The 13,452-nt window shown below is 35.2% G+C and overlaps 2 protein-coding genes across 2 annotated transcripts; one reads left to right on the top strand and one right to left on the bottom strand.

Moving 5' to 3' along the window:
• Positions 1-445: 445 nt before the first annotated feature.
• LOC136815146 (nucleolar protein 58-like) lies at positions 446-2,639 on the top strand. The gene is made up of 3 exons (XM_067071599.1): positions 446-925; positions 1,090-1,421; positions 1,791-2,639. The coding sequence occupies exons 1-3, from the start codon at positions 535-537 to the stop codon at positions 1,821-1,823; spliced, it is 756 nt and encodes a 251-aa protein (XP_066927700.1). The 5' UTR covers positions 446-534; the 3' UTR covers positions 1,824-2,639.
• Positions 2,584-6,034, bottom strand: LOC136815137 (uncharacterized). Its single transcript, XM_067071587.1, has 3 exons — positions 5,937-6,034; positions 5,735-5,874; positions 2,584-5,022 (listed from the first exon to the last, which is right to left on the bottom strand). Exons 2-3 carry the CDS (start codon positions 5,871-5,873, stop codon positions 3,965-3,967), a joined length of 1,197 nt encoding a protein of 398 aa, XP_066927688.1. The 5' UTR covers position 5,874; positions 5,937-6,034; the 3' UTR covers positions 2,584-3,964.
• Positions 6,035-13,452: the final 7,418 nt, after the last annotated feature.

The following is a 13,452-nucleotide window of genomic DNA, read 5'->3' on the forward strand; positions in this document are numbered from 1 at the left end:
ACGTTATCTTTTTGTTCAAGCAGATAAAAACTGTCGCCCATTTAGTGGATACCTTTAATCCTATCTCTAAGAAGGGTGTCAAAATTACATGAGGGATGTCAACATTAGACGAACTTATGGTATCTAATTTCCCGCTGGTTTCACTTGCATCCATTGAAGTGTGGAGTAATTATATGCAACAGACCATTGTGTTTGCCTAAAAGGAGTATTTGTCTTTGGTTTAGTAGCTCTGTTTTTTTGAAAATAAGTGAAGTTCCGGCCTGGTTCCTCTATTTACAAATTACATCACTTTATTGATCTAGCATCAAAAATGTTTTGGAAATGGAGCTTTTAATTTTACTAATGGATAAAAGAACTGAAGAAAGTTCAATTTTTGGAACTAAAAAAAGTTACATTTTCCAACTTGGACAAGACTGTATAAAACTGTTATTATATTATAACCAATGATAATATTTTCTACTATTTAGAAACGACACAATTAAACAACTTTGAATAAAAAAGATTTGAAAAGAAACAATATAAACCAAAGTAAAAATGGGGTGTGGTTCAAGTAAATCAGCAGTGTCTGTTGTTGAAGATAGCAAAGTTCCAAAAACCAAAGAAGTTACTGAGGATACGCCAAAAGCACCAAAGAAAACCACCAGCTTAGAACATTTCCAAGTCAAAACATCAAAGACTTCATTAAAATCTGTAACAAAAACAAGTCGACCTCCATCAACAACTCCTAGTGTCTCATCAATTATAGAACTAAACAATAACAATAACAATATTTCAAATAAAGAATTACGGAAAAGTCAGAGATCTTTACAAGAACTTTCAAAAAAGCCATCAACTGCAAGTTCATCAAAGAGCGGAGATAGTGGAGTTTTTGATGAAAATGATAGGATATCCTCTGGAAAGAGTCGCAAGTCTTCCCTGAACTCAGGTATGGAAACAAACCAATTCTAAAAATACAACTGCCAACTGTTTAAACAAGAGACTTAAAATTAAAGTTTAAAGCTTTAGAAAAAGGCTTTTTGTAATATTTGAAAATGATCTTACAGTGATAAGGTACAAGTCTAAAAATAATTTTCCATTTCAACCTCTTAGTTCCTACAAAACCGCCCTCTGGAAAGAAAAGTTCTGCAAGACAAAGACTTCTTCGTATTGAAGACCAATCTCTAGAAAACCAAGAACAGTTAGAACATATTAAAAATCAACAGAACATTTCAAATGGTGATATCAGTATGGTATCGAGACCAAAATCAAGGTTTGGGAATGTGGCTTTTGATTTGCTGCTTGATGCACCCGAAACTGGAAACATGAAGAAAAGACCTGATCTCTTACCAGCACTTGAACAGCACAAGAAGAAGAAATCAAAGAAAGTAAAAACAAAAGAAGAGATTGAGAAAAAAATGCAGCAAGTTGAAGAAAGAAGGAAGGTTCGTAAACACCATTTCATCATTTCCCTTTGTTTTTCATCAAGTTGTCTTGGAAAAGTCTTGCTTCATGTTTCCCTATGCTTAGTTCTTCTTTTAGCACTTTCAGGTTAACTCTTTTTTTAAGAGAAAAATATTAGAAGAGCAACTAAAAATGCTGAAAAAAAGAATACTGCTGACCCTAATGACTGAATTTTAGGCAAATTGATGATGATTAAAGTAGTGAAAGTAGGATACAATGCCTGTGATGTCTCAATATTGCACTAAAATAAGAACACAGAACATGATTTGAGTTTCATCAAGGTGCCAAAAAAGAAGAACTGTCGGACCTCAACAAATATACTTATCTTTTTGCACACTTATTTTCTTCAGGTCCAAGAAATGGAGAAAACAAATGAAAGCTAAGCAGTTCCAACATCTTGCAGTTCACACAACTGTGGAACCATTTTCACCCGAAAATGAAGATGAAGAAGACCAACAACGAGAAGTCAAAGAAATGAATTCATCGGAGACATAATGTCTTCATCTTTCCAAATATGTTACTGTTTGTTGGAAACAATGAATTGAATTTAGTAACTTGAAACGGAGTTTGTTTCGCGTTGGATGTACCATTTGTGAGATATTGGATGAATAAAATAGGTGTGAGTCAATGGGAAACCACCATGAATTTCTTTAAAATAATGGAATTTTCTATTGACATGGTAAGGTGATTACTTAACAAAAGTTTTCATAGGTGTAGACAAATTCAACATCTTAGTCTTATTGGGGAATACTCGGATTGGATGGAGGTTGATCTAATCATGATTATAAACTTTCCCAAATCTGAATGAGGAAAATTCTCAGCAGCTTTTAGTTTAAGTCGTCTTTTTACAATTGGTCTGTATGAATTATTTTAAAAACTGTTGCTAAAAAGTGTTTTGGACGGGCAATGTTTTATCGTTGAATAGTATTTATTTAACGGAGATGTAAATATGTAATGTTTTTATTACCTTAATATAATGTTTGCTACTAGAATGTTTTTATATACATACTTTTCAGAAGGTTGATAAAGTTACATTATGCCTTACCCAAAGAGCCTGTTGGCCATCTATGACATTTTTAATATATAACATTAGTCCAGGTGGGATTTAATTTTGTGTGTAGAAAAGGAGTATCGTTAATTTCACAATTCTGGATTGATACTTTTCAATTTATGTATATAAATAAAAATCTTGATTAAAGAAGGAAACTGCGATGCTATTTTCCTGGCATCTTGGGGATCATTTACCCCTTGTCTGTACATGAACATAAAAATTGAAACAGCCTCAACAATACAGGAGTCCTCATTTTACATAAAGAGTGTTTAGTGTGTTTTATTTTAATATTGAAATTACAAATACATATATTATCTATTTTTTGTAAATAAATAATTGATTTTTAGGGAATATTAATTTTTAAAGACTTATTTTTTTAGAAACAAAAATGATCAAATATTATGTAAAATTTTTTTTCAAAAACTTATTACCTCGATTCTTTAAAATTTGATAAATTATTACAGAATCAAAATTATTTGATCGCGGAAATGTTTGATTGGCCAAGATCAGGTTTGTAATGAACTTAGCTGTATAAACCTAGACTTTCAAATAATATATAGGTGAAACGTATCAATCATCTACACATCAGTGGTAAGCTGTTGTCTTTGAGGTTCACAAGATGTAGAAGGAACAGTGTTTTGTTGTGAACGCGAAGAAGGTTGAACCATACTGTAAATCTCATCATCACAAAAACTCGATTCTGATGCATAACCATAATTTCCACTGTGTCCTGATGCTGAACTGTTCTTAGAGACACTCCTTTGCACTGCTTTTCGTGATTGGTGCGCCATGTAACCACTGTGGCGTTGTGAGGGTGCAACGAGTGGGCGTTGAATGAAATGGGGCGACATCTGAATATATCCATAATCACTTTCGGAGGTATATCCATTGGGTGTCTCGTAGCCTGATCGAGGGTACATGGCGCCTGGAGTGGCGTATCCTGGCGTGTAGTATCCAGGTAGAGGAGGGGCATGATGTGTTGGCATGAAGTAAGGTGACATTTGGGCTGGAGCGTGGTTCATGTATGGTTGAGGGGTAGCATAGAAGTTTCCAGCTGCATACCGTGGGTGGGGTGCTGGATAGTAGCCTCCAGGTATAGCTGAGTGAGGTCGGTCTTGGTCAGTAAAGGAAGGGTGAGGGTGTGGTGGTACATGATCGAAAGTGAATCGTGGGGCAGCATATTGACGCATATGAATAGCAGGTGTGACGTCACTTTGATAACCACGATACACGTCATCTTCATACGCTGAACTATAACCCTCACTTGAGAACTGTCGATGTGAATGTCCTGTATTACGTTGGTTGGCTTTCTGTGGTTGTATGAAACGTGTTTGTGCATAAACCATTGGGTCTTCGTAACATAATTCCTTAGCCGTGTATTGCACAGGTTCAAATGCGTGGTCCAATGATTTGTGGCTAACTGATCTTTTGATCTGGTCAATCTTTTCCATGGATGCAGCACGACTGTTCAATTTAGACATGCTTGGTGTTCGTTGAAACACTTGTTTTGGGGTTAGCGTAATATTCAAAAGCCCCGTTCAAGTTATCTACGGACTTTGCTCTTGAAGATGAGAAGAGATTCTTGAACGATCCTGACTTTCCTTTGGATAAATTACTCTTGTTTTCTTGGTTTGTTGGCTTGGTTTCTTTCACCCCTTTCTCTTCTTCGGGTGGAATGTAAACGCCCACTGATCGGGCGTAATCGTTCGAAGAATGGGCTCGACAACGACCACCGCTCTCTTTCTTTTTGCCACTTGCAGTAAATTTACTGAATATGCCTTTTTTCTTTTGACTTGGTGACGGCATGTAATGAGCTAATTGTCTATCCAGTAAAGCTTCTTCGTGTCTCTGTTTCACGCTTTCTTTTAATTTACGAAATAGTCCCATTTTGTTGTTATGTTTTTTGACATTACGTTCACTGTCACTGTAATATTGATTGAGAGGATATTTGTCGCGTCCTGTAGAGTCCGTGCAGTGCTCCTCTTCTGTATCTTCCACTATCTTTCCAATGTTTTTCTCCTTATTGTTGTTGTTCTGTTTTGTCGATCGTTGCCGTTTGAACATCCCCATGAAGGATTTCTTTGGATCACTCTTTACATCCATGTTATTCAAGACTTGGTCCAACACAGCACGTTCTTTAGGATTCCACGTGCCAGAGTAAATATCCTTCCGGTTCATTTGAAGGGTGGTTGGTTGGAAATCACTAAGTGCGCTCTCCTCACTGTCTTCTGGTGGTGGAACAGTGATACTCAACCGATTTACGTTCTTACTTCCGGCCCTTTTCCGCCGGCTGTCTTGACTTTCCTTTACTTCACTTCCGGCCTCGATTCGTTTGCTTCCGGCACGCTTTCGATAGCGAAGTTGTTTTTCTTCTGTAGCGCTTTCAGATGAATTTTCGCTTCCCGAATCATTTTTGGAGTCGAGTAAAGAAACGCGACTTGAGCGACGCTTATCTCTTTCAGATTTCGTTTTGCGACTTTTGTTGATGGGAGTTTGATCAAGTGGCAGTGCTTCGATTTTCACTTCCCCTCCTAAAAGGTAAAAAAAAGGTACAAGCTTATAGGAATTGAAGTGAATACTATTTTTCATGCTTTTTGATGACGCAACAAACAGTATAAGTCATCTCAAAGGTCAATCGAATCGAAATGTAATAGATGACGTATAAAAACAGTTAGAGAAAATGTTTGCAAATCTCGAAAAACGCTTCAAGATTGTTGACAGTGAGATGGAGACGAAAACCTGAATAAGGAAACGAAAAATCATCACCTTAGATGATTCATCATTTATTATTCAATTTTCCTTGTAAACAAAAATAAGAATTTTTTTCCAGGAAAAGGAAGTCAAAACAAATTTTAGATCCCCTGGACGGCTTTTTGTAAAGAAGGAGACAACCTCTTCCGGACTATGTCTACGCTTTCTTATAGGGGGGGGGGGGAAGATGATGCACACCCTCGTCGCTTCGTCTTCTTGGCCACAATCGTTAACTATGTTTCCCCGGACAGAAAACACGGCGGAGGTGTAACAAAACTTTTGCCAAAGTTTTAAACTAAATTCTCCTAGTAGATAATTTACACCCCTGTCTCTGTAATCTTAGTCCTAAGTATCATTTGAAGGTAAATTTCGGGCGCTATAATGTCTCTACTCTGAACAAAGTCAATTATTTCAAATACCCTGAGTATGCAGTAAGCTCGTATCCTAACTTTTACCAGACTATTACTAGAGAGCAAGAATAATATAACATACCCTTCCGTGAATTGATGGACGAGTCAGTGACATACCCTGTCTCCATGCCAAGATCATCTTCCAAAGAAAGTTCTTTCAGACGTTGTTCATGAAGTTGAGACAAGCGTTTCTGTAAATGTGCTTTGTCCAATTCGTTCATCCTGAATGTTGACTATTTTATCTTTTAAGATCGATGACTGTTAGAGATTCTTCAGATGTTCACCTCTCTAATGTTACAAATTGGAAAAAGAGCGCGTGACAATGTTCGGTGGTGAGCGTTTGAACAGTAATGAGAAGATTTCTGTTGAAAAGACAGAAGAGAAGGGTTTAGTCATCTTCTTATGCTTTTACTCAGACTTATTGTTTCATTTCATTATTTATGTTCCGAGGAAGCTAAATCGAATCAAGCAAAAACAAAGGGCTTCACTGTTTTGACGTCATAAACATTAAAACATAACATGAATTTTTCATCCCTTTCCCATACAAGTCATTGGGCTGAAAAAAAAAAACCAAAAAGATAAAACACCTCTTCAATTATTCATATCTTCTCTTCCAATTTCAAAAATTCCGATACAACTTCTCGGCCAGTTTTCTACTTTTTGAAAAATACTTCTTCTTTTCAATAGGCCCTGCAATATTGAATAGTTTTCAGGCATTTTTTGTAGTGGGCCAAACAAAATTCCGCAAAGTACACAGTAGGGAAAGCATTATACTTTCTTGTTGGTCTTTCATGAGATATTCTGTTTGATTCAATCATCGCATTTTTACCGATGTCACAGACCAAACCGAATGCACTATTTTTCACAAGAACCAGCAAATATTGATGAAAATTAATTAAAATTTGGGAAAAGTCGCTCGGTCTTAAAAATATCAACGAATTTCTCTCAAATAAGGGTTGATTTTCAACTTTAAGCTCGGACATACCCTTCATCATTTCTTATCATGTTCTTATTCTCAGAGCAAGATCGAGGAAGTTTAAGCTTTATACCCGAATTAAATATTTCACCATTTCAGGATTAGTATTTTTCTAAAATTGCTCTTATTTTCGACGATTTTGAGCCTCATTCTTATAATTGAGAAGTTATGTATGTAGTTATTTACTATGTTATTATCCAACCAGTTAAATATGACCAAATGCACCCATATTCATATCTTGACAAGGGATTTGGAAAATGTTTTGTATTAGTCATCAGCATACATCCCTGCCTCATAACTAGCCTGTTGGAAATTCAAAATTCAATTCGTTACAGAAAAGAAAAATCAGGGCTTCGAAATTACCACCGCGTCTGCCAGGGGAAGAAGTTTTTATTACCGAACTGGTTATTCTTACTTTGCACACCTTGTTAGTTCTTGCTGTTTCGGCGGAAACCTAAATTGAAAGATGAGAAAGGAATACTGAATAATTGATTAGAGTAAATGGAAAGTTGCGGTTTCTTGAAGGACACTGACTCAATTTATTTGTCAGTCCTCACAGTTCGAATGAAATGCTCTTTTTCTATATTGAGGGCAGAAATGTGAAATTATTATGAAATGTGTTTAGAAACGTAACAATGCTGAATGCGTGGTCACGAAAGGATGATACGCGACATGGGTTTTGAATTTTACCTCATCTTTCGACTTTCACTTTTCCGAACGGTTACAGGATATTGTAAAGGAATCTGAAATTACTTTCTTCCTAAAAAAATAAGATTCAAGGACTTGATCATATCTTTTAAAAATATAATCAAAATTAAATTTCAAATTCAAGAACGGCAATTAATTTTCAGGGAATCAGTTTCAAATCTACCATAGCTATCAATAAGGTCTATAAAAATTAAAAGCCTTCAACAAAATTATTTTCGTTACCATAAAATTTATTTCCAATACTTCCCACAAAATTAGGAAGTTAATACTATTTCAAGTTTTCGGGAGCGATATCTAAAAAATGCATGATAAGACCAATGTCTCAGTGCTTTGGTGCAATTGAAAAGTTCACCAGAAGATTAAATCAAAGGTTTTGTAGTTCTGATACTGGGGTCTTCCAAGATTTAAGAGGGGAATTCAATGGAGAACGTAAAAAAGTCCAGTAAAACCATACCTTCATCGCCGATGTTTGAAATAAAATCTGATCTATATCTATATCTACAATCTTTTATCTATAATCTAAAAAAATCTATCGATAAAATCTCAGCTCAGTAATTTACAAAAAACGAAAAATAAAACAAAATTGGGAAAGCGAATGGATAAAAGAGATTCGTGAAGAATTGCCTTGGGTCTGCATTTCCAAAAGTTTGCTTGGTTAAAAAAAAATTGAGGGTTGAAGTTTAACGCAGACCATCTTTCCGTCCAAATCTCTATGTAGTAATGAAAGGGAGCTTTTTATTGAACGATCAAAGGGTCTTATAAAATTAGTTTCTGTGCTTTCTGATAATAAATAAAATTGTGCTTATTAAAAAATTCAAAAAATGAATTTCGAAGTGTTAAAAATATCATTCAGTGTTAATAAGTGTCAAATTGTAGTTCGCAATGGTTCTAAAAGAAATGTTACTTCAAGCCAGATGATACACGACTATATGGTGACGAAAAAAAGTTCGATACAAAAAAGTTGTTTCCGCTGTTATTTGCCATATTGCTACTATTTGTGCGGGTGTGGCTCTTGTTAGGTGTAAAGTCTGAGCTTTGTATGAGGAGAGCAGATTCGACAGTTTTGTCTTGCATGTGCTCCGGTAAACGCTCGTTACGTTTCAGTGCTAGCTGCGAAAATTCGTCGTCTAAATCGAAGTTGGAAGAAGGAGAGAAAACGTCCTTGGTTGTGTTTTGGTTTTCAAATCTGTCTTCTTTAATGTTCAACTTTCCTGGTCGTGAATTCTCCGCATTGTATATAAAACGTAGCGAATCTGGGTCACCCTGCCGTTTGATATCGAGAACAGTTTCACCTTTCGAAATACGTTTCGCACACAGATCCAGTATTTTGCGAGGGTCTTTTTCATTTTGACATACGAAAACATACAAAGTAGCATTTGTCTGTTCGTTACATTTACGACAAATCAATGTTAAAACTTTCTTGTATTGAGTGCTGGATGAAATAAAAACGAGTTCAGGAGTTTCGAAAGTTTCATTCAAAGAATCGTTGGTCGGTTTCCCTGAATTGGGTGTGACGGTCAGTCCGATCTCATTAATTGAAAGACACAGACGTTTGGATTGGCTCAACGCGTTCATGGTTAAGAAACGTTGTTTAGTAACATCTTTGACAATGTCTTGGTAATCCTTTCCTTCTACAGCACTTAATGTTTCTTCACTGAGGAAGGTGACTTGGAAAGCATCGTTTTCTTGCGGTATTCGGAAAGTGGAAAGATCATCATCGTCATCGCTACCACAATGTTCGTCTTCTGAAAAATCTTCCTTATCTGGTTGTGTGTTCAATTTTTTATGTTGAGAGTAACGTCCTAAACCAAGCATCTCGTCTAAACTAAACTCAATCTATCACAACAAAATCTTCATCATATTTTTAATATCAATTGGTCTTTTTTGTCTCTAAAAGCAATGAAATAAAATGTGTCAATGTTGATCGTTTAATCAGGAGAGCTGTTTTATTTCACCAAATCATCTGGAATCCTAATTAACGAAATAAGATAGTTTAATCAATTCTCCAATTGAAAATTGAATTCAACAGTTTTATCGTATCGCACAAGAAGTTACTCTGTATTGAAATCAGACGCACACATCCCTTATAGAATCGAATCTTCTATTTTTATGTTGGCTTTTCAACAGAATTCCTTCTTGAAAAACAAATCTACAAGTTGACATTTGAGACTTTTGAACAGATTAATCGAGGAAAATCTGTCAGTTAAAATATCAATAATGTTTATTCAATCTCAACAAACTCAACGTTAGTCAAATCAATATGAAGGCCAAGTAGAATGGGAAACTATAACTCTTTAAAAGTTTGTAACCCGAGCTTGAAGATTGAATTTTGTCTGAAAATCTTTTTCCACCTCTTTCCTTTTTCAAGTTTATATTTTTCTTGTATAAAGAATTTCCATTCCTTAAAAAATCCTTGAAAGAAGAACAGTAGGACACATAAATAATTAAAAATGCTGATCAACTCAAAATAAAAAACTGCTTCAATTTCAAACCTTATAAAAATCACAATCTCTCTCTCTCTCTCTCTTACTTCACAACGAAATCCAAAAAAAAACAAAAACCGAAGAGTAAAGTCGACGCATAAGAGACTCAAAAATATTATCACTATCAGGTACCCATCGTTTAGTTTTCTGAAGAAAAAAAAAACGGATAAAAACACCCACATATAAAAAAGAGCAAAAAAGTAGATAAAGAAAGAACGAAAGGAGAAACAAGTTTTGAAAGAAAAATTTGAAACTGCTCGATAATATATCATCAATATATGGAAATAATAAATCGATCAAACACAGATATAAAATGATAAGTTTCGTAAATTACAAATGTGTTGCTTGGTAACAGCTATTCATATTTTCCACATGTTAAGTAAAAATGTTTTTGAAAAGAAGACATAAATATCAAAAGTATTCGATTCACTTCAAAATCACTGTCGCTGTCAAAGGTCAAATTATATTTAGAAGATCCGTCGTTTTTTTATAAACTGATACAACACGACGATTTCGGGTTGAGAGTTCCGTCGTTTGGGTATGATCCAACTTTACGGACGAAGATTTCACTGCCACTCTTAACTTTAAAAAGATCAGAGCTCCATGCTAGTAAAAAATGAACTTCAGAAAGTTAGCGTCTTAGTCTCTTAGTTCGACACAAGCTATATAATCCTTTCATGCGAAAACAATCAAAACTATCAAAACTGGTCATGGCCAAAAAGAAAAAGAAAAAGCATATCCCGATAAAGCCAAAGGAAGCCTACCCAAACAACGGTACAATTTTGAAAATATTGTTAAAAAGCAATGAACCATTTACTTAAAAACTTAGAAACTCTCGGGTTTTTTTAACGACAATGAGAACAATGAAACCAACTAAAACAGAACGAAATTTGAAATAGAGGAAATTCAACTCGTAGCAAAAGCATGCTCAAAATTTCGCCATCGTAATATACTTTAAAAAGGAAGAAATATCAGAATGGGATTTCTACGCTACAGAGAAAAGTAGAAAAAAGACAAACAGCAGAATAAAATAAACTGAAAATATCCTCACTTACTTCTACTGTACTATGCAGTCATACCAAGTGAAAATTAACCATTCTTTTCAATTATTTAGTAAAATTAACGACTCCTTTAATTCAGCCATTATGCACGTTAATGTATTTTATATGACACTTTAATTGGAGTTCTAATTACTTACAGCTTTTGTCAGTTTCTTAACATCGAATGTAGCGTAGTGTCAGTGGTAATGTCGAAACTCCATTCAAAAATATTTCATTTTCATTTACCCAGACCCCTGATCGCAAACAAAATCTATTTGCAGCTCGTTTTATCGCATTCAATCAGATTCAAGTATTTTGCCTGTCACTCAAAACGACTAATTTTCGTTTCTGATGTTTAGTAAAAAATACGCTTCAAACAAAGAGAACGTTTCGTCGTTTGTAATTTTTCATTAATTTTGGGAATAACATGTGGATAATATTGTTTTCGCCTTCTATAACAGAACATTTTCACCGTCTTGATAATATGAAAGATTTTTTGGCAAAGGCGAGTACTTTTTTGGCAAAGGCGAGTACGTTTTAACCAAGTTTGTATTGTTATTGAGCTATGTAGTACAACTTTTTAAATCATACTATAGCAAGATCTTTTGCTACATTGAATGTTATGCTAACCCAACTACGAGCGATTTTTTACCCGTGTGGAATTCTGTTTGATATTTGTGTTGTTTTTGTATGGTTAGACCCTTAAGGTAGAATTGATTTGTAACCTCAAAGAAACTTAAAAAGGTACAACAACTGACACTTACCCATAATGCACCTTTTACTGCATGTAAATCACCGGGAAATTTTTCCCATACACAGCAATAACAACTATATGCTGAATAGACCTACACGAAGATTGATGTATTGTAATACGAAAATTGAAAAAAATGACCACAATAGTAAGATAATGCAGAATAATAAAAGAACTTTCAACAAGTTCATAGCACTTTCCAATCATGATATATTATCTAAAATAGATTGGGATTTTGCATCATTGTGCAAAAAAATCAGAAAAAATTGTGAGAAATGATCATTTTTGCTAAATATAACGAAAGGAAATTTCCCCAGTAAGAAAATCCAATTTCTAAGGCAGAAAACGATTTCCCAGGAAAACCGCTTCAGCCACTTTTTGGAGTTCTTTGACCTCTGCCTTTGTGCAAAATTTCAGAAAAAACTAAGAAGCCATTTCGCATCAAGTCCAAAAAACCCACTTCCCCTAAATCCCAACCAGGCCATGAGTACCTGCAGACCAGCATTTTTAACTCAGTGATTCTCTTCAGCATTCTAAGCTGCAAATGAGACCATAAAAAAGGAGCTCTCAATTTTAGCATGTCCTTTATTTTTTTGGGTTTTCATTTGAAATGGCCACACTGATTGGATGATTAGAAGGCACTTGTTGCTTGATCCGGGGGGCCACTCGATTTTGAAACGACGGTATATGCTGCGCAAAATCTGCTTTTCAAAATCGTACCCTTACAGTACAGTTCAATATGGCTGAAATTTCTCTTGATTTACCCAACCCTTATAGTGCACTATATTTCTTAGCTGTAAATCTGCGTGAAGAGAAGGAGCTTGGGAAATTTTCTGTTTCAAAGAAAAACTGAGAAAATTTTTCTTGTCAGCTGTAATTAGCAGACAATAGAAACTTTTTCAAACAAACGAGAAGTAAAAACCTTTCTTTTTAACAATTATTTTGAATTTTTTTAAAATTCGACCCTTGCAGTGCAATCTCACAGAAACACACCCTTACAGTGCATTTTGGGATGCAGAAAAACCTCACCCTTAAGTGCGGCACATGACGTAGGCCAGATCATATGAGTAACCCCCCAGGGTGCTTGATATACACAAGGATACACAAATAACCAGCGTGCACAATTAATATGTTTTCATAAGCATATGAAGGCTAACATAAGCATATACGCCAGTCTGAATGCTTTAAAAGCTTATTAAGGATACACAGGCCTGACCAAGAAGGAGACACTTGCTTATAAAAAACATGTAATCCACTCCATTGAGTTGCTGTCATTTTTTTTCTCTTAATTTTTGTGCAGGGAAAGTAGCAGGAAAGTTGACAATAGCACCAAGTTTTTTTAGCTCATTGAAGCCTATGTCCATAAACTTTTAAAAAGCCCTACGACTTGTTATCAATGCATTGCACCTATCAATCCTTAATGTAGACAGGAGACCCACCCTGTATTTAAAAAAACTGATGTTCACAGGATGGGTTCGCACTGTGAGGCAGATTTCTGCCTCAAAATATTTACAGTAGGAAATTCGAATTCCTCACTTACTAAAATTAGTAAGTTTTTCTAAGAAAGTCTGACCAGTGAAATAATAACATAATTCTATTGGCTGTGTTTTCGACTGTTGTTTGGAGCTGGGAAATTCAAACTCAAAGCCCAAACCATGCTATTCATTTTGCCATCAGTACATAAAAGAAATCATAGCATGGATCTCCAGGCTACCCTTTAATGGCACAGTCATGGACTGGTAACAAAAATACAAGGAAAACTCTTTACGACGACAATATCAAAAACACGCTATTCAAATGTTAAAATAGTTTGCACTCCACTGCAGAGGCCCAAGGAAATGT

Source organism: Clytia hemisphaerica, unplaced genomic scaffold (assembly GCF_902728285.1).
Source record: "Clytia hemisphaerica strain Z4C2 unplaced genomic scaffold, Clytia hemisphaerica genome assembly, whole genome shotgun sequence".
Lineage (NCBI taxonomy): Eukaryota > Metazoa > Cnidaria > Hydrozoa > Leptothecata > Clytiidae > Clytia > Clytia hemisphaerica.

Bases quoted from the DNA above. Each gene is read 5' to 3' on its own strand.
- LOC136815146 (XM_067071599.1), top strand. From the start codon at position 535: ATGGGGTGTGGTTCAAGTAAATCAGCAGTGTCTGTTGTTGAAGATAGC. The intron at 926-1,089 runs GTATGGAAACAA...TCAACCTCTTAG, and splicing joins CAAGTCTTCCCTGAACTCAG to TTCCTACAAAACCGCCCTCT. The intron at 1,422-1,790 runs GTTCGTAAACAC...TATTTTCTTCAG, and splicing joins AAGTTGAAGAAAGAAGGAAG to GTCCAAGAAATGGAGAAAAC.
- LOC136815137 (XM_067071587.1), bottom strand. From the start codon at position 5,873: ATGAACGAATTGGACAAAGCACATTTACAGAAACGCTTGTCTCAACTT. The intron at 5,023-5,734 runs GTATGTTATATT...TTTACCTTTTAG, and splicing joins GTCCATCAATTCACGGAAGG to GAGGGGAAGTGAAAATCGAA.